The sequence below is a fragment of the Cebus imitator genome, unplaced genomic scaffold, assembly GCF_001604975.1.
Source record: "Cebus imitator isolate Cc_AM_T3 unplaced genomic scaffold, Cebus_imitator-1.0 Scaffold207, whole genome shotgun sequence".
In the NCBI taxonomy this organism is placed as follows: domain Eukaryota; kingdom Metazoa; phylum Chordata; class Mammalia; order Primates; family Cebidae; genus Cebus; species Cebus imitator.
In genome coordinates, this window is record NW_016107522.1 from 621,784 (window position 1) to 641,956 (window position 20,173).

The 20,173-nt window shown below is 45.2% G+C and overlaps 2 protein-coding genes across 9 annotated transcripts in view; both read right to left on the bottom strand.

Moving 5' to 3' along the window:
• Window positions 1-4,888, bottom strand: part of POLR2D (RNA polymerase II subunit D) — an 11,818-nt gene extending 6,930 nt beyond the window's left edge. Inside the window, exon 1 of the mRNA XM_017548449.2 lies at window positions 4,769-4,888. Coding sequence (XP_017403938.1) covers window positions 4,769-4,841 — 73 coding nt within the window. The 5' untranslated portion in view covers window positions 4,842-4,888. The remainder of the gene's footprint in view (window positions 1-4,768) is intronic.
• Window positions 4,889-7,089: 2,201 nt separating this feature from the next.
• Window positions 7,090-20,173, bottom strand: part of AMMECR1L (AMMECR1 like) — a 23,032-nt gene continuing 9,948 nt past the window's right edge. For 4 of the 8 annotated variants that reach the window (XM_017548443.2, XM_017548445.2, XM_037745669.1 and 1 more), the window contains 7 exons: window positions 18,093-18,537; window positions 15,543-15,653; window positions 15,107-15,221; window positions 14,353-14,443; window positions 12,580-12,714; window positions 12,332-12,428; window positions 7,090-10,630 (listed from right to left, as the gene is read on the bottom strand). In XM_017548443.2, coding sequence (XP_017403932.1) covers window positions 10,519-10,630; window positions 12,332-12,428; window positions 12,580-12,714; window positions 14,353-14,443; window positions 15,107-15,221; window positions 15,543-15,653; window positions 18,093-18,499 — 1,068 coding nt within the window. In that variant the 5' untranslated portion in view covers window positions 18,500-18,537 and the 3' untranslated portion in view covers window positions 7,090-10,518. The other 4 variants (XM_037745670.1, XM_037745671.1, XM_017548447.2 and 1 more) reach the window with 4 other exon arrangements.

The window sequence follows — 20,173 nt, forward strand, 5'->3', positions numbered from 1 at the left end:
AACCAAAAGCTATTTTCTACCCAAGTGCAGGAGAGTTTAAACAAAAATCTCAGAATATCTTCTTTTTCAGTTTTCTACCTTACAATAGGGGATGTACGACAGTGAATACCTATTCGTATACCAGGAAAGTTACCTCTTTTAATCTTTAACACTGAGGCAGTGTAGGTACAGAAGAAACAACTGCCTCACAGCAATGAGTATAGGAAAAGGCATTCTATAGCAGGACATCCAAACTCTGAAGTGACAGTAATAAATGACATCAGGCCACAAAAAAGGGGAAGAAGCAGCTAATCAGTTACAAATCCACTTGTTGGAACTTTGATGCTTTTACAGGTCCTGGAAAAATCAATGTTAAGAGATGCCTCCCAGGCTGGGCGCGGTGGCTAATGCCTGTAATCTCAGCACTTTTGGGAGGCCGAGGTGGGTGGATCACCTGAGGTCGGGTGTTCAAGACCAGCCTAACATGGTGAAACTCTGTTTCTAATAAAAACTCAAAAATTAGCCAGGTGTGGTGGCACAAGCCTGTAATCCCAGCTACTCGGGAGGCTGAGGCAGGAGAATCGCTTGAACCCAGGAGGCGGAGGTTGCGGTAAGCTGAGATCATGTCGACTGATCATGCCCCACTCAGCCTGGGCAACAAGGGTGAAACTGTGTCTCAAAAAAGAGATGTCTCTCTTTCTGCACTAAACCGAAATTACTTGTTAAATGGAATGTAACTTTTAGGACACCAGGAAACGAGTCAACTGTCCCTATTTCTCATTAAGAGCAATACCCAAATACTGCTAATACATTATCGTGACTCCCTTCAGCCAAGGAAGGTCAAGGCAGTCCAACTGTGACTCAGAGGGCCTAGGAAAGCGGTGTGTGAGATCTATCACAGAGCTTTCAGGAAGCATTCCCAGGATTTAGCATCAACAAAACGGGGTAGAGAAGGCAGTTCAGACACTTTTGTGTAACTATGGAGAGGAAGGATCCACGATTTCTCCCCACCGCTAATCCCAAGGAACATTTTCAAGGGAAAGCACACACAATTCATTTGGAAACAAAAGGAAATAGATCAGGGGATCTGCATGTTATTCTCTCTTGTGCAGATATTTTAAGAACAATGGCCATAATTTATTAATCCCTGTTCCTAAAAAAGGAAAAACAATTCCTTGGCCAGTATGTCATCTGGAAATTTTACGGAGGATCACCAATAGGCCAGGTGCAGTGGCTCACACCTGTAATTTCTTTTTCTTTTTCTTTTTTTTTTTGAGATGGAGTTTCGCTCTTATTGCCCAGGCTGGATCTCGGCTGACCACAACCTCTACCTCCCGGGTTTCAAGTGATTCTCTTGCCTCAGTCTCCTGAGTAGCTGGAATTACAGGCATGCGCCACTATACATGGCTAATTTTGTATTTTAAGTAGAGATGGGGTTTCACCATGTTAGTCAGGCTGGTCTCAAACTCCTGACCTCATGATCTGCCTGCCTCTGCCTCCCAAAGTGTTGGGATTACAGGCGTGAGCCACTGCGCCCAGCTCCACACCTGTAATTTCTAACACTTTGGGAGGCCAAGGCAGGCAGGCAGATCGCTTGAGCCCAGGAGTTCAAGACCAGCCTGGCCAACATGGTGAAACCCTGAGCCTACTAAAAATACAAAACTTAGCTGGGCATGGTGGGGGGTGTCTATAGTCCTAGCTACTGGGGAGGCTGAGGCAGGATTGCCTGAACCCAGGAGGCATAGGTTGCAGTAAGCCGAGCTTGTGCCACTGCACTCCAGCCCAGGTGACAGAGTGAGACACTGTCTCAAATAAATAAATATTTTTAAAATAAATTAAATAAATTAAAAACTAAAATAGTAAGTTCTAAAGTACTAAACTATAAAATATAAAAAATACATAACCTTTTTTCATTTTTATATTTTTATTTTAGAGGACAGGATTTTTGTTTTAATCTTAAATTTATCATTTTGCCAGGTGTGATGGCTCACACCTGTAATCTCAGCACTCTGGGAGGCCAAGATGGGTGGCTCACCTGATGTCAGTAGTTCAAAACCGCCTGGCCAACAAGCTGAAAGCCCAGCTCTACCGAAAATACAAAAATTAGCCGGGTGTGGTGGTGCGTGCCTGTAATCCCAGCTACTTGGGTGGCTGAGACAGGATAATCAAGAATCACTTGAGGGCCAGGCACGATGGCTTAAACTTTTAATCCCAGCACTTTGGGAGACCATGGCAGGCAGACCACCTGAGGTCAGGAGTTCAAGACCAGGCTGGTCTTGAAACCCCGTATAGTGAAACCCCGTCTCTACTAAAAATACAAAAATTAACCGGGCATGGTTGTGCATGCCTGTAGTCCCAGCAACTTGGGAAGCTGAGGCAGAATAACTTGAACCCAGGAGGCAGAGGTTGACATGAGCCAAGATTGCGCCACTGTACTCCAGCCTGGACCACAGAGCAAGACTCCATCTCTCATAACTAACTATATATAGATTTTTTTCTTTTTTTCTCTAGAGACAGGGGTCTCAGTTACTCAGGCTGAAATGCACTAGTGTGGTCAGAGCTCACTGCAGCCTCCAACTCCTGGGCTTAAGTGATTCTCTTGCTTCAGCCTCCTGAGGAGCTGGGCCTACAGGCGCATGCCACCACTCACTTTCTTTTAGAGACTGGGTCTTCCTGTGTTGCCTAGGCTTATCCAACACCAATGTCCTCTGTCTTTGCGCTACATAATAAACATTTCACATGTCTATATCAGATGAGACACTAAAGACAGATATACAGAACTCTGGCCCTGTTACTTGATAGGATCTAAGACTCAATTACAGTTGTCCCTCAGTCTAATCAGGGAGTTGGTTCCAGGACCTCTACACATACCAAATTCTAAGCATACTGAAGTCCCACAGTTGGCCCTGCAGAACTCACATACAAAAAGCCTGCCTGCCCTCTGTATCCCCAGTTTCACATCCTGATCCAAGTTTGATTGGAAAAAGCCCTGCGTATAAGTGGACCGTGCAGTTCAAGCCTGTGTTGTCCACAGTCAACTGTATCCAATTCAGCAAAATTTTCATGTGTACCAGACACTACCTGATTTCATCAAAAATTATTTGCAGAGTGTAATAAAAACTCACTAAGCAAAAAGTACCTACACAAAACCCAGGTACAAAAAAAATCTGTGTATCATCAAATTAAGAAAAGCATCTTTTTAGTTATCCCTTAAAAAAGAAACTATTATTTCTATCACGCCAAAAACTTTAATAAATCTGCCTACGGAAACATATGACCCTCATTCTATAAATAAAAAACTGAAAGGAGGCTGGGCACCACCAGTCCCAGCTATTGGGAGGCTGCAGAAGAACTGCTTAAGCCCAGGAGTTTGAGGCTGTAGTGCGCTATTATTGAGCCTGCGAATACCCACGGCAGTCCAGCCTGGGAAACACAGTGATACCCTGTCTCTAAAAAAAAAACCAGAAAACACTCCAAACACTGGAAGTAACTTATATCTCTAACAATAGAAAAACAGCATTAAGGTACAATCATAAGTACTATCTACCCCATTAAAAGAATAAGAGGGTGCCCGCGGTAGCTCACACCTGTAATCCCAGCACTTTGGGAGGCCAAGGTGGGCGGATCACGAGGTCAGGAATTCAAGACCAGCCTGGTCAACATGGTGAAACCCCATCTCTACTAAAAATACAAAAATTAGCAGGGCCTGGACGCGCCTGTAATCCCAGCTACTCCAGAGGCTAAGGAAAGAGAAATGCTTGAACTCAGGAGGCGGAGGTTGCAGTGAACCGAGATCGCACCATTGCATTCCGGCCTGGGTAACAAAGCAAGACTCTGTCTCAAAAAATAAAATAAAATAAAATAAAAATAAAAGAGTAAGATAGGTCAGGTGCTGTGGCTCACTTCAGCTCAGGAGTTTGAGACCAGCCTAGGCAACATAGTGAGGCTTTGTCTTTACAAAAAAAAAAATTTAATGAGCCAGGTATCGGGGCATGTATCTGTGGTCCTAGCTACTTGGGAGGTTGAGCCCGAGAGGTTGAGGCTGCAGTGAGCTCTGATCTTGCCACTATGCTACAGCCTCGACAACAAGGCGAGACCCTATCTCAATCAATAAAGAGTAAGATAGCTGTATACAATATATTGTAAAGTTTTTGAGCTGAAGACCTCATCCCTAAGAATAGCCTCCCCTTGGTCACCATAAACCGCTTAAAGTGCGTGCCTGAGAAAACTGAAGGCTACCAAAATAATTTGTTTGTTCTAGTCAACAGCTGAAGATAGCCCTCTGTCTCCGTCTCACGGGAACGGTAGGGGCCTAACTTCGATAGGTGCGCCAGTCAACAAACCACGGTGGGTTCACACGGACCAACCCTCGACTTCCCGCTTTTTTAAATATCTCACTTCCCTGACTCCCCTGAGCCCCTGCTCACCACAACCTATTCCCTAATTCTCCCTTAAAACGCCCAGAGGTTTTGTACTAATCGAAGCTGAGTTTGCTTCACGCTGGACTCTTTTCCATAGTGCAACAGTTACTGTTTAAAATCTGTCCTTGCCACCTGAGTGTCCGGCTTTAGTTATCTTTAACACAACCCCCCGGAACTTCACAGTCTGTTATCACATAAAATAACCCACTTGGTCAGGAGGCACCTCCCAGTTCCCTCCCCAGCACTACAACGCGCTGGGGTTGGCCTAAGCCGCCGCTGAGGCCAGGCCTCCGGCGAAGCACCGATAAGGCCAGGCCTGACGGGACCACGCGAAGTGGCACGGGAGAGTCTGGCAGCCCGAACCCAACCTTTAGGAAAGATGAGCTGTGAGGCGTCCTCCTCTACGTCGCCAGCCCGCGGATCGCTGCCGCCAGCAGCCATCGCCGCGCCGCCCAACACCACCCACGCCACCGGAAGCGGAAGCGTGGAGAACGGCAGCGGAAGGGGCGTGATAGGCGGGGCGCTGATGGGGTGGGCGGGGCGCTGATGGGGTGGGCGGGGCAGGGAGTGCTGGCCTGGCCGGGCGCGGCTAGAGGACCAGTTGATGAGGTCTGGGAAACTCCTAGCCGCCGAGGGGTGCCCTGTATGGGGTCGGGGTCTGCCGCACTCCCTCTTTCTTCTCCAATGCGCCTCGCCGAGCGGACGTCCCTAAGCTTAGGGGCAGCCCCTAAGCCTTTCTGGGCAGAGAGGGTCAGATGAGATGCAGGAACGCCTGCTGATGGAGAGCAGGGTTGGCGACTCCGAACGCGCCCGGTCCAATTTCCTTCACTGACTTAAACTTTTAAAATTGTATTGATTTCTGGGGGATATCTGATACTTCTGAGCATGCGGACAATGATATTCGAAGACTTTAACCACACGTCTGTTGGAACATTTGGGTGATGCGTAGAAAATTAAGCAAATGATGGCTGAGCGCAGAGGCGCACGCCTGTAATCTCAGCACTTTGGGAGGGCGAGGCGGGCGGATCACCTGAGGTCAGGAGTTTGAGACCAGCCTGGCCAACGGGGTGAAACCCCATCTCTACTACAAATACAAAAATTAGGCGGGCGTGGTGGTGGGCGCCTGTGATCCCAGCTACTCGGGAGACTGAAGCAAGAAAATCGCTTGAACCCGGGAGGTGGAGGTTGCAGTAAGCTGAGATCATGCCACTGCCCTCCAGTTTGGGCGAGTGAGCGAAACTCTGCCTCAAAAAAAGAAAGAAAAAAAAAAGCAAATGAAAAATAATGCTGTTTTCAACACTGGAGAAAACAAAACGCTGTACAATAAAGGAAATAATCATAGCTTATTAGGCAACAATGTTTAGATGGTCATATTGTAAACTCCGTTGATTTAATAAAAAATGAATTGGGCCGGGCACAGTGGCTCAGGCCTGTAATTCGAGCACTTTGGGAGGCCAAGCCTGGATGATGGCTTGAGCTCCGGAGTTTGAGACCAGCCTGGATAACACAGTGAGGCCTCACCTCACTGAAAACTTAATTTTTCAGATTATTCAAGCCAGTTACAGATCTAGATTGATCTAGAAGCAGCTGTAGAGCACCTCCCCCAACCCCACTCCCAGAAGAATTAGCACCACTGATCTCTGATCAGACGGTTTATTTCACACTCCAGAAGTCAACAGTGATGGCTAAAATAGAAAATTTTGCCTTATCACCAATTCCTCCCCGCCCCGCAAAATCAGTTATAGGGAATTCCATGCAATTCCTGTAATTAAACAAATTACGGGTACTATTATAAGTAGTATGGAATGTAATCTCTAGAACATTAACTTCTCTTGAAGAAACAAAGAATTCCTCTTCACACACACCAGTTATTAACAAAGCCTATAAACATCTAATCAGCTGCTTGTAGTCAATTTCCAAAATCACCTAACCCTGACAGCACGTTTTTACCTGCAGCCATGTGTTTTTGAGTTTTGCTAAGTGCTAAGGGCCTCAGAATGGAGTACCTTAAAAAAAGGAAGAAAAGAAATTCTCTCTGCAAATGATGTCAACTGGGGATCTTCGGATGGGTTGGGCTAGGGGGCTGAAGCCAGGGAGGGACAAGCAGACCCCAGAATGCTGCCCAAATGGAATACGGAATTATTTTTACCAAGTTAAAAAAAAAAAAGAAGTGTAAACTGAAGATGTCCTTTTCTCCAAACACATCTCATCTTTCCTGGGCCATCCAAAAACAAAACTTCACTGGTTAGGTCTGACTGCACCAGTATGTCCCAGGGGCTTTGATTGAATTAATTAACATCACTGTTATTTTACATATGTGTGTGTATATATATATATATATATATATATGAGATACATATAATAGTGGGTTTTTTTTCCCCTCTTCAAGAGATTTTTGCTTTTTTGGCAAGGTTAGTCTCATCTGAAAATCTAATGAGAACAATGAGCCTTTCTGGAAAAACCCAAATCTTAAAGGGCTAATGAATGATTGCTCACGAAACTTGGCTCTATGCCACCAGTGGCATTGCTACCAACCACAAAAATATACAGGGTGGGGCTATGAGCACCACACGAAATATCCAAGCTGACCGAATACTAGCTTGTCGGCTATCTTCAAAAATAAGACAACTGTTACCAACATTCCATATGAATCAAGCCACAGGTTTAAAAAAGAGGCAGGACAAAACAATTTTTATCCATTATGATTTATTCTCTACAATACTTCATTAAAGAGTTCAATGATTTGCACTCAGAAGTTATATAGCCAAGAGGCAACCAAGTGTAATACAAAGAATTGGTCTGAAGTCTTTGCACTGAAGGCCATATAGTCTCTTGCTTCAGGGAAAAAAGAACAAAATGAACAAAAAGAACACATAGCTCCCTAGGCTCCAGAATCTCAATAGAAAATAACATCAACAGTTAGTGAAATTGTAGATGTCAACACATCATGGAAAACAGATCTTGTGCAAAATATTAACACCCAGGACTTCTTTTGTATAGATGATTTTTATTATAAACAATAAAATATATGTAATGTCTCAACTACAAACCTTTCATTTTGAAAGGGTCTCTAACATGAGTTGTTTTATTATTTTATGAAGCGAAAAAGTTTTAAGAATCTCACAGTGGAAATAATCCAACACTGACGAACTCTAGTGATCAAAGACATTCTCTTTTAATGTAAAACAAGGACAATTCATAATTACAGAGAGAATGTCCTAGCTGTGGGTATTATGAGACAAGCCAACTTTCCAGACCAAAAGGCACTCACAGCTAGGGATGAAACAAACTCCGAACCAAGCCAGAGAAGTTGGGCTGGTTCCTTGCAAACAGTGGTTACCTACTGTCCAGCTTGAGCAGCCCAAGGACAAAGGAAACACTCAGCAGAAAACATTCCCTTTTCTTTAAACCTACCATTCACACCGCAGGTACTGGCCACCCTCATCACTGCTTTGGTCAAGCGTGCAGAAGGCAGTTCAGTTGCAGTTTGGAGCTGTCCTCTCACTATGCAAAGCTGCCACATGGATGATCCAGACTTGGTATTTTTCCTGAGAGCCACCTGCCACACACTTTCATGAGGTGACCATGACCATACACTTCTAGACTGCTTCCTGACTAGGCCCCGTTCAGGACGGATACTGACAATGCCCATTCCTGCTGGGGCCAAATGGTTTCCCTTGGTCGTCTCCTGAGTCCCCTTGACAAGGCAAGAGGAACCCAAGCATTTCCACTGCTGGACTTGCGTGGGGGCATGAGGGAATGTGCGGGGAGTAAGGCTTCTTCACTCCAAAAACCACTGAGCCCACTTCAGTGTGGTGCTGGGCCTAACCAGCCCAATTCTTGTGCACTGATTTTTTTTTTTTCCCCATTTCTTGGGTTTTAAAGTTTTCTATTCATTTTTTTAAATGGCAGGTATCCTACCCTGCCTCAATAAAATAAAATAAAAAAACATACCATACATTGGGGAAGACAAATAGGGCAACATTTCCACAAGAAAAAATCGGCTTGAGGAGCATGGCACTGTAAATGCTTGCATGACCAGTCTCACTGAGCGTCCTCAGGGGTGAAGGTTTAGCACCAATTTTTTTGCTTTTTTTTAATCTTTAGAAATTAAACACAACTTTTAACATAGAACACTTGAACAGTAATGAGTGTAGCCCTATGTATCAATACTGTTGTACAAATTGGAGGTGGGTGGCTTAGTCCGAAGCTGACCACCCTGACGTCGATCCATGGCACCTAAGAGTAACCGCTGCCACATGTTTTTAACAAGACATTTATTCTCAGCAGCAGGAAATCATGAAATGACCCCTCCATCTTCATTTACATTGCCAAGGGAAACATGGCAGGCTGCAGGAACCCAGCACAGCAGCGAAGGGCTGCAGCCTGGGCACCCTGTCACCCATGTTTCCCTCGCACGTCCCAGGTCCTCTCGAGCAGCACAGGACGGTGCGGAACAAACCCACTCACCCTCACCCATCCCTTCCCACAAACTTGCCAGGGATGCCTAGAACAACACAGGTGTCCTTTCTCAGACTGTGCCCCCACTCCCCTCCCCCACTCCTGGCAGAAGAAAATGCAAACGATCTTTTGAATATTTTCCCATTTCAGAAAGCCACACCATCACCACATAAACTTCAAAAAATAAATTAAATCAAAACACTATGTTCACTGGGTTGACACCCAATCCACTTCAAGAGTTCTCTAAGCATGTTGTTGATAACCAGTGTCACATCCTCAGGATCCTTCTTCCAACTGGCCACCCTTCCTGTGAATCATTTCAGCAGTGCCTTTGTAAAAATGTTTTCAAAGCATCTTCCAAGACCCCTAGTTCTATTACCTTTGCCACCAAATGAGTGAAGAATAGGCAAGGGGAGAGGAAAAACTTGCTGACAGCGATTTGGAAATCAGCAACAATGGGAAAGGGAAGTATGTCACATGAAAGTTTGAAAGACCTACAATAAAATGAGCTATTTGGAAATTTGCCCTGGTGTGGTGAAGATTCCCAGCATGTAATTATACAACTGTTTTCTAAAGTCCTGTAAAGGACAGAAACATCAACAGTCTTCCCACTTCTACAGGCAAACTAGAAAAAGGAACTCCCCTGCTTACAGGCCCCTCAGGATGTTTGCCTGAAAAGAAAACCAGCTTAGAGACCCTGGATTCTCTCCTATGATGTGTCTGTCCTGAAGCCCAACTCAATCTCGTGTTTGCACACCTATGCTTCTGAGAACCTAGGTCCAGCTATAGGCACTGCTACCAGCAGAGGAGTGAGGTAGCCAGGCGGTGCAGAAGAGGTCTCTCCTTTCACACCTGCATGCAGTGATGACATCAGGACCTCCCATGGACATCTCCATTCCATTCCTCAGCGGGCTACACCACGGAGCTCTGTTCAGTAATCAGGAGACTCAATGCAGGAAGAGTGCCAGAAAATCCAACTGAGAGTGGGATGAGAATGAAAAATCTTCACGGCTTACTGAGCAATGAGATCTGCAACGCCATCCAAAGGGCTTCCGATCTTGATGTGGGTCTCTGTCCAGGAGCCTCAAAGGACTCATGGTGCCCACGTCCAACCCTAACGTGGCGTCCACTTATGAAGCATGGAGGTTGTAATCAACTCTTGGTACACAATAAACTGGAAGTTTAAAAAAAGGAATTTAAAACAACCTAAAAATGTTTCTTGTTGGTCTCCGTTGCCCAGACTGCCAGGGGAATACACCTACTTCATCTGGGGAGGCTGCAGGGGTGTGTGTGGGTTCAACCTTCAGGGATCAACAATTTCAGCTTCCAGCGTGTGGCCAACACCCATGTGGCAAATACCAGACAAGGGTCTTCTGAACCCACACAGTAATTCTCACTAGTCATGGAGGAGCCCCAATCCAACGGAACCCCATATTGAGGAAAGGCTGAGATAAGGCTTGGGCCCCTCAAGTTCTGTTTCATTCAAGGTAACCCTACCCTCCCTCAGTCAGCGGGAGGCAGACTTGGCAACGGAAGCTAGCATCATAAAATGGTGCAGTAATAGAAGTAACTGGACCAGGAAGAGGAGGCATCTGCTCCAATGATGTCATAGCCATTGGCGGCCACAGGGGGGTGGGACTGGTCATGCAGCCGTGTGTCAGGAGTAATGATTGTAGAGGGGCGGGGCATGAAGAGTGCCGTTCTGGAAACAGTGCTGTCGGGAAGCAATATACTCTGCGTAACTGATTGTCACCTTCTCACTTCGGTACCTGTATGAGGAAACAGGAAAGAATATTAGCAACCCCAAACGCTTCATTTCGTAAAGTCACTCAGCAGAGAAAAACCAAAAGCTTATTCCACATTTTGAAAGAATAAAATGGAAGACCAAGAGCAATCTTACTTACAGAAAATGAAAGACAGCACAAGAAAACAATGTTGTTATTACAAATGAACAAGATGAAAAAGCACAATCACAATTCAACCCTGAGAATGTGTTTCAGCACATCCCACCTTGAAACACTACACGTGCTTATCATCAGGCTGCTCATAAGCAATCAGCTACTGGGGTCTGGATGAAGAATTTCAAGGTCAAATTACACGGGTGGCAGATTGGAAGATGGCTGCACCAAAACCCAGTGCAAACTGCGTATCTACTTTCAGATTAAATGTGATAAATTTGACAGAAATGCGACCTCAATTTGCATAAGAGCAACAAACAAGTTTTTATAACTAAAAGGGACACAGATACCTAATTCTGGGTCAAATTCTGCTGAAGCAGGTGAAAGGATCCTTGGGGCTATATAGGAGAGGTTTCACTCCCCAGATGAATATGCCATATCACAGGGTCGTCATAACAGAATTCATAGCACTTTGGCTTTGCTCTGGAAAGAGCCATGAGTCAGGATGCGAAGCATGGGGTGTTACAAACCTATGGAGCCTACTACAGACCACAGGAGCTGGGTGTGACAATCCTTACCCAGAGCCATCTCTTTCCCACTGTAATCACTCCTCCACTGCAAGGTGATTATTCCTGAATTTTGACAGGGAAATGGCTGTTCAAATAAATTATAATAATAATAATAATGCTTTGTAATTTGAAGAGTTTTTTGTTGTTGTTTAAAAATTTTTGGAATCCAAAGCATTTAAAAAACACTGGGTCATCTTCCAAACAGACCTGTGAGATTATTATATGATTATTCAGCATTTTACAGATGAGGGCCCAAAAGAGGCCCACAAAAGCCCATAGAAGCTAAACCACTCAGTTTAGCTTTTAGTAAGGATGAGAAGAGAACTAATGTCTACCAATCACCTATAATGTTGCCTGGCCCCAGGCTAGAAATTTTCCATACATTACCTTAGCACAGCCTCAAACAACTCTAAGGTATTATCATTCACATCTTCCAGACAGGGAACAGGCTCAGGCAGTAGAATAACTGGCTCAGGTCACACAGCTAGTAAAGGTTGAGCTGGGATTCCGACTCCAAGTCCATGTGCATTCTACTATACTAGGCAGCCTCCTCCTAGAAGTATTCCCCCCAAATGAGAGGCGTTTCCTTTTAGCTTTTTGTAAAAAGCATTATCTGACTCTCCTGCATCTCCTGCTGCCTGACTGCATGTGTGGTCAGAAAGCAGCACCCCAACCTGACCCTGGACTTCAACAGAGAGCCCTGTCTCCTGACCACAATCTCCCCGTCAGCCTCCCAACCATGTGGCTCTGGCAAAGCCATCCACAGCCTGCTCAGCAGGCCTGCCATGCTCCAGCCGTGCCCCCAGCTCAGCTGTGGAGACGCACAGGATGCTGGGAGAGTCTCTGTCTTTGCTGCTGCTGCTTCCTCAAAACTTGAACTTCACCCATGCTACTTTGATTTAGGGACATTCACAGAGAAAACTTCTTCCCCATCCCATCAAAATTATCCTCCATTCAACCCCAACTAAATTGAAATGACAAGGAAAACAAGACAATGGCTTACCTGGTGAGTTTGATCGTTTTTCTGAATTCACTGGTAATTGGAGCTTTAAAGCCACCTTTCCTAAGCAAGGAGTCTATTGTCTGGATCTGATCCCAGTCTGAGGAGAGAGGTCACACTGAGGTCAGCACACATGCAAGAGTAAGGCATGCTCTCATGTGGCCGGTGCAAGAGGAGAAATGGGACTCAAGAAGCAGCTGAGTCTGCTAAGGGCAGGGCAGAGGAAGCCCTGGGCACTGACCCCCACGTACCTGGCATCCAGTCTGTCTGACAGTCCCGTGGAGACTCTGAGACATGAGATGACAGCCCAAAACATGCCATAATGGCTGTCCCCAGGCTCCCTGCTCCTGTGGCCTTCCTGTCAGATGTTACCCCAATATAATTATCTAGGAACAAACATGGTTCCAACTTAGACCAGCCTATTGGCCTAGTGCTGGTACCTAAGGCTGCTTTGTGAGAAGAGAGGAATTTAAATTCTGCAACTTATATTCTTTTGTGTGACCTTCCTTCAATTTGATGTTTCTAGCAGTCCTGTTTTCTATGGTAAAAAATTAACAGCGAGAAAGAAGCTGGCCAGGTGCAGTGACTCACGCCTGTAATCCCAGCACTTTGGGAGGCTGAGGCGGGAGGATCGCTTGAGCCCAGGAGTTTGAGGCCAGCCTGGACAACATGGTTAAACCTCATCCCTACTAAAAATGCAAAAATTAACTGAGTGTGGTGGCATGTGACTATAGTCCCAGCTACTCAGGAGGCTGAGGTGGGAGAATCATCTGAGCCCAGGAGGGCAAGACTGCAGTAAGCCAGGTCACACCACTGCACTCCAGCCTGGGTGATAGGACATCTTATCTTAAGAAAGAAATAAAAAGAGAAGAGAAAGAGAGGAAGAGGAAGTTGTTTGTGCATATACTACTGTGTTATGCTGGCACATTCTTTTTTTTTTTTTTTTGAGACAAGGTCTCACTCCTGTCACCCAGGCTGAAGTGCAGTGGTGAGATCTCAGCTCACTGCAACCTCCACCCCCTAGGCTCACGTGATCCCACCTCCCACCTCAGCCACCCAAGTAGCTGCGACTATCAGGTGTATGCCACCATGCCCAGCTGATTTTTCTACTTTTTGGAGAGACGAGGTTTTGCCATGTTGCCCAGACTGGTCTTGAACTCCTGGGCTCCAGTGATCTACCTTCCTTGGCCTCCTAAAGTGCTGGAATCACACACATGAGCCACCGTGCCCAGTGTCATTCCTGACAGATAGTAACAACTTCATCAGGCCAGGTGTGGTGGCTCACGCCTATAATCCCAGCACTTTGGGTGGGCAAGGGGGGCAGATCACCTGAGGTTGGGAGTTCGAGAGCAGCCTGACCAACACGGAGAAACCATCTCTATTAACAATACAAAATTAGCTGGGCGTCATGGCACACGCCTGTAATCCCAGGTACTCGGCAGGCTGAGGCAGGAGAATCACTTGAACCTGGGATTTTTGTATTTTTAGTAGAGACAAGGTTTCACCATGTTGGCCAGGATGTTCTCAATCTCTTGACCTTGTGATCTGCCCACCTCGGCCTCCCAAAGTGCTGGGATTACAGGCGTGAGCCACCGCGCCTGGCTGACTATTGAGTTCTTTAAAAAACAGTAGGGACTATGTTTACACCCTTTGCCATGTATAACATTGTTTAACGATTTGTGATCCAAAGTTTGATACCTACTGAATTCTACAATATGGTCAGGTTGATTGGTGGTATTCTGCTACAACTGCCACTGTAGTTCAAGGGGCCAAGAAACAAAACTACTCATTGAAGTGTTTGAAGGAGGGTAAGAGAACTATTTACCCTTTTTCTTTTCCCAGCTCCTAGACCTTTTCGGAAGTTTATCATTGGTTCAGTAGGTATTTGCTAGGTATTAAGAGGAACAAAGGCCCTCATTCTTAGTTGTAGTTGGGCTTAAAGATGATACATTTCACTTTCTTGCCCTTTAATTGGCACCACTGTGAATAATACTTGTCATTAAAATCCCATTCATCCAACTTACCTTGTTCCTTAGCAACCTCAGGTAAATATGTGGCTGTGCGTTTGACACCTTTTTCATTAATGAATTCAATTCGAATCCCATGGACCCCTACCTACAGAAAAAAAACACAACCAAGTAAATGGCATTTACTTACTCTAACGGAACTTCAGTCCCCACGTATAAATCAACATTGTCCCCTGACCAGCTTAACACAGGCCTGGAAAACGGAGAGCTTCTTGCATTTCTATCTCAGGAGATACAGAGACCAAAGAAAGTTCTGCTTTAGGGAAGGGTCGAGAGTATGTGCAGCTACCTCTGAGAATATGGAGGTAGTAGAAATGAATTCTTTAAGTAACTCATCCAGGAATTGCGAGTATTTTACCTTGACCCTATCCCATTAAATAAGCATGCCACAAGGTTTTTATGTGGGGTCATGATTCTTCATATCTGATTCCTAATAAAAGCTTACTCCAGGGCTTGCCAAGAGGGATCTGGAATATTTTCTTTTACCCCATTATTTCTTATTAGACATGGGAGGAGGATGTAAACCAAGCAGACTAGGGAGAAACAGAAGAAGAAAGCCTTTACATTGACATTTCTGCCTACTCCTGGTATAGCAGCACCTCTTCTGTCACCTATGTTGCCCACAATTGGTTCCAAGCTCAGCCTTCACATTCTTATGCCCTCTCTCTCAATGAAGGAGATACATTGCCATGTACTAACCCGAACCCAAATGCAACGAGAGATGCAGAGTTCCAAATGCGGCTGTTCTCACCTCCCAGTCCAGGTAATCACTGGCATCCTCAAAGTTAGTAAGGAGGGAGACAGAGCAGAAAAGTTTAGGCAGCTCCTCTCGGGTCAGGGGGGGAAATCGGCTGTCCTTAAGTGCACTGGGGAGGGACAGAAAACACAGGTAAGGCTGCTCTGGAGTCAGGAGCCAACATCAGGTGCCATAGAGCCCACATATTTATGAATCTTAAGCTATGCAGAGAGTATCTATTGTTCATCAACACTAACACATTAAAAACAACTTGATGCTATTAACTGTCTGTACTTGAAATGATAAGTGACTCACCAGATTAAGCCCCTTATATTTCCTGATTACCAAAACAGAAAATGCTCAAAATACATCACTTAGAAGAAATAAAGTCAGGCAGCTATTTCTGATGCTAGCCAAGCTATCTACAGTTCTTAACGTCTGGGGTCATTACCTGGTTAACGTGTATTCCCTGAGTCCTGAATGAAGATTCATGGCTGAGAAGGTCCCAATGCAGCCACGAAGCCGCTTGTCCCGCCCTGTCTTCCACGTCACAAAGAGCGGACTAAAAAAAGCAAAACACAAAACATTCTCCAGCCCCAAATTAATCCTGGATAAGAACAAAACCTTTGGCTTTGTCCCTATTCATTTCTGTTAATGACAAAAAACCCTGTTTTTGGATCTGCCAGCTACCCAAAGGACTCTCTTCCTTTCTGGAAATGGCACAGCCTCCGGCTGGAAACAGGAAACCAACAAAGCAGCAGGAAAGGTTCCATGTAGTGGTTCCCATGTTCCATGCTGACAGCTTTAATTCACTTTGCCACCACATTTACATGCTGCTTTCCTCTTCCTCTGCCCAAGACTCAACTTCTCCTTCAAATTCTACAGTTTCTTCTTCCCTAAGTCTATTTATCCCAGCAGCCATGCTCCCCAGCTTTCATGACATATACCTCATCTGCACAGTCCCCTTTTCATCTGCAAGCCCATGTTGCTTCCATGATCATGTCTGCCCCAGACACGTACAAGTATTTCTGCTTATAAATGTTCAGAAAAAAAGAAGTTTCCTCAAAAAACCTTTTTAAAAAAAATCTTTTTAAAAAGATTTTAAAAGGCCAGGTACGGTGGTTCATACCTGTAATCCCAGCACTTTGGGAGGCTGAGGCAGGCAGATCACTTGAGGCCAGGAGTTCTAGACCAGCCTGGCCAACATGGCAAAACCCCACCTCTACTAAAAATACAAAAATTGGCTGGGTGTGGTGGCAGGCACCTGTAATCCCAGCTACTCAGGAGGCTGAAGTGGGAGAATCACTTGATCCTGAGAGGTGGAGGTTGCAGTAAACTGAGATCATGCCACTGTACTCCAGCCTGGGCAAGAGTGAGACTCTGTCTCAAAAAGAAAAAAAAAAAGATTAAAGAAAAAAATAAGAGATGGATGGGGTCTCACTATGTTGCTCAGGCTAATCCTGAACTCCTGGGCTCAAGCGATCCTCCCACCTCGGCCTCCCAGTGATGAGATTACAGATTACAGGCATGAGCCACTGTGCCGAAACCTTTCTATTAGCAGAGTTGCCATTTTCTGTTTCTAGGCCAAAGTCATAGTTCATTAGGCTGTATCAGACTGAGAGTGACAGATTTTTTAGCAAGAAGTTTCAAGGACTGTTCCTCCTTCCTGAAATCCCTCCACACTCCTAGCGCCCTTACCTCTTAGATTCTTAAGTTAATCATTTCTAGAGGTAACTTAAGTTGTCCAAGTTACCTGCTTTGATCACTGTTACAAAGGCTCCCACAGCAGTTCTCCCATCTAGCCATTTTTTTCCTTCCAATAAAGCACCTGCGCAGCACCAGCCAAAGCTGCAGTCCCAAAGCCTACTCAAAAACCCTTCAAGACAAGGCCTCCATTGCCTGTAGGATGGAAATGCAAAGCCCTGAATACAACAGCCTAAACCTTCCCTAAACACCCACATCACCACCTGTTCTTCCAAACCGTGTCTCTGTCTTGCATGGGGCACCCTGGATCTCACTAGGGTTGGGATCTCCACCTGCTCAGTCAGGTGTTTCCTAACCATGTTACCCCAGGGTGACACCTCCCTAAACACCGAGCACACTTCCCTCCACATCTCCTCTCTCCTGACACACTCGCAGAGGAACAACTTCCCCTTAGCTCTGTGCATGTGTGATTTGCCAACCTGACAGGTCTCCCAAGGGAAGAGGTTTTTTCTCTTCACACCCTCTCCATGCCCCAGCCAGGGTTTTGCACAGCCTCCGTATGGCAACGAACAATTGAGAATGAATAATCTCATATCAATGAATGCTCCAAAAGCATACCCCAAAAACAAAAACAAAAAAGCAGTAATGCTCTTCAAAGCCAGCTCAGAGTTGCTTCCAATTCTGAGGAAGAAAATGCTAGCATGGATTTCTTCACTTTATACATATTGCTTATTTAAGTCACTGAGACCAGTAGAGGGCTTGGGACAAACAACAAAGAATGTTGAACTACAAATCCTGAAGCAGATTCTGACCTTCTTAATGGGACGTCAGTGACCCTACAGGTTTAACAAGGGATTGCTCGTGAAAAAAGTGAGGGAAAACCCCTGTTAACAAAATCACAGATCCCAGTGAATGAGAGCTCCTGGTCTCCAGCCTGGTCCTCAGACTTCCAACTCACCTGGACTTCAACACTACAGGGGTCCCCAGTGGTATGGCGTGACTTCCTCACTTGAAAGATTAAATGACCTACCCACTGCCATGTGAACCAATAGAAGAGCCAAGAGTGAAATCACCTGATTTCCAGAACATTCCTTTAACAACAAACCTATAGCCTCCTCCCATTACTGAATTCACTTAGTGTTTTAAATATTGTTTGGACGTTTCTCATCATTCTCTTCCCATGACCCTTTCCTCAAACGATGATAAAGCTTTCCAAGCAGAAGACCCTTTCAAGAGAATCACCCCAGCAAGACGTCACCATGCCTTCATCAGTGCCCCCAGCACCGGGTTTACTCACTAGGGGTCGTTGGTGAATCTGGGGAGCCGTGGCTGTGGGAAGCCGTAGAGGTGACAGTAGAGGACGTCAAAGCAGTAGCAGCACATCTCTGCAGTCACCACCAGATTCTTAGTGGTGTTGGCAGTTCCATTAGGCCGGGGAAGAGGGCTCAGCGCTCCCGATGCGGGATTCATTCGTGTAATGGGAGAGTTTCCAGGTCCCAGAGTTAAGTCTGACACATTCTCCCGTCCACTGCTGCTGTCCACATGCTGGTGGTTTTGAAGAGGTCCTGAACTAGAGCCGGGGACAGTTGTGGACTGATTCCCGTGACTGTGTGTTCCACTTCCAGATAATTTGGGCTTCTTGACCCCACAACAGCCTGCTGCCAACTTGGGCTCGAGTGGAGGAACACAACGTCTTTTTCCCATCCTGATACGGTGCTCGAGGTCTGGAATGCTGCAGAACCCTAACCAAAATGAGAAGTTAAGCATTAATTTCAATGGTTACTTAAAAGGAGAGAGAAAACATCAAAGAGAAGGAGTGTGCATGGACAGGCTAAGAGCTGTCAGATTCTTTCTCCCACTGTCATCTCTAGGGCATGGGGTCAAAAAGGGTCACAGACCAGAAGAAACCCCTAGCCTTTTCCTAAAGGGGAAATAATTTTTATTTTCCATAAAATTTCCATATGACTACCATGGATGGAGGCAGGCACCAAGCAGCTCCCTGTTCCTTAAGATTCCCCAGGGCAGAAGGCAGGGTGGGGCAGCAGCCAGTGTGAAGCTGGCTGAGGACATTTCCAGACCGCCTGGAGGGCTGCGCGAGACCTGTCAGACTCATCATCATGATGTCTCTACCTTTTTTAGAGGCTCCAAATTGAACCATCCTATTTTTAAGAACTCCAGAGGAACTTTCATGCTTTTCCTTCTTAACCACATCCTTCTGCATTTTCCTCATCGCTAACTTCAATGTATCTTCGTACTTGCAGCCCCAAACCACAGCAAGGATGAAAAGCAGTTGGCTGTCACTCTGAAGAGGGCACATCTTCTAACACGAAGCTCCCACCTTTCTGCCTTTGCAGCTATCCTCCCCCAGCCCCCTCATTCTCTTTGGTTCCCCATGAACTCACTCCAATTTCTATACATCTCCCTATACTTTCAAGACCCCATTCAAAAAACCTGCAACCTAGCAGAAACCTTTATTCATATGAATGACCCAAGCTTCATAGCCCTTTTGTGAGGTGGCAGTTTCTGCCCTGTCATAGCCAGGCAGGCAGATACAAAGCTACCCAGCTTAACAAAATGTGGTATCACATGGGCTGGGGAGCCACAGCCTCCTCCTAGCTGATGATGCCAAGGGTTTTTAATTGTTCTTTGTCTTTAAAAGCCCAGGGTAAAAATGTATAGCCATAACACTACCAAGGTCCTCTCTGTTGTCTGAAAAGTGTCACTCCTAAACAGAATCAGGAAAATAGAGCCTAGTTATTTCAATGTTGATAATACTGAAGTTTCTAAGTATAGAAAACTAAGTTTTCTCTCAAGTCATTGTATGTTATTGTTTTGGCCAGAAAGAGACAGAAAGAAGAGGGAGTGGGGGGAAGGGAGAGAGAGTTCCGCATTGTCCTACGTAATTTTTCCCCTGTGATTTGGACATGTAACACATAATTATCTTTTTAGGCATTGATCTATAAATAGTATTTCAGTTGTAAATTCTTCAACCTTTTACATTTCTAATTAAATATTTACACACCCATTTGCAATGCCATTATTTCTAAACAACTTGTCACTTTATGTTGAATGATATAAACTTTTTACAAGGATTATTTATGTTCTTCATATATGTTGATCCATAACAAAATACACATCTAGGGCATTTCTGATTGTGATCAAAGCTCTCTGTAGCCAAGGAATAATAGCTTGTACACTTCAATATCTGGCTTGAAATAGAGGCTTGTTTCATTTCTTTTTTTTTTTTTTTTCCCTCTTTCTTTTTTCCTGGCTTGAAATAGGGTCTTGTTTCTTTTCTCTCTCTTTCTCTCTCTCTTTTTAACAGACAGGTCTCATTCTATCATAGCTCACTGCAGCCTCCAACTCTTGGACCCAAGT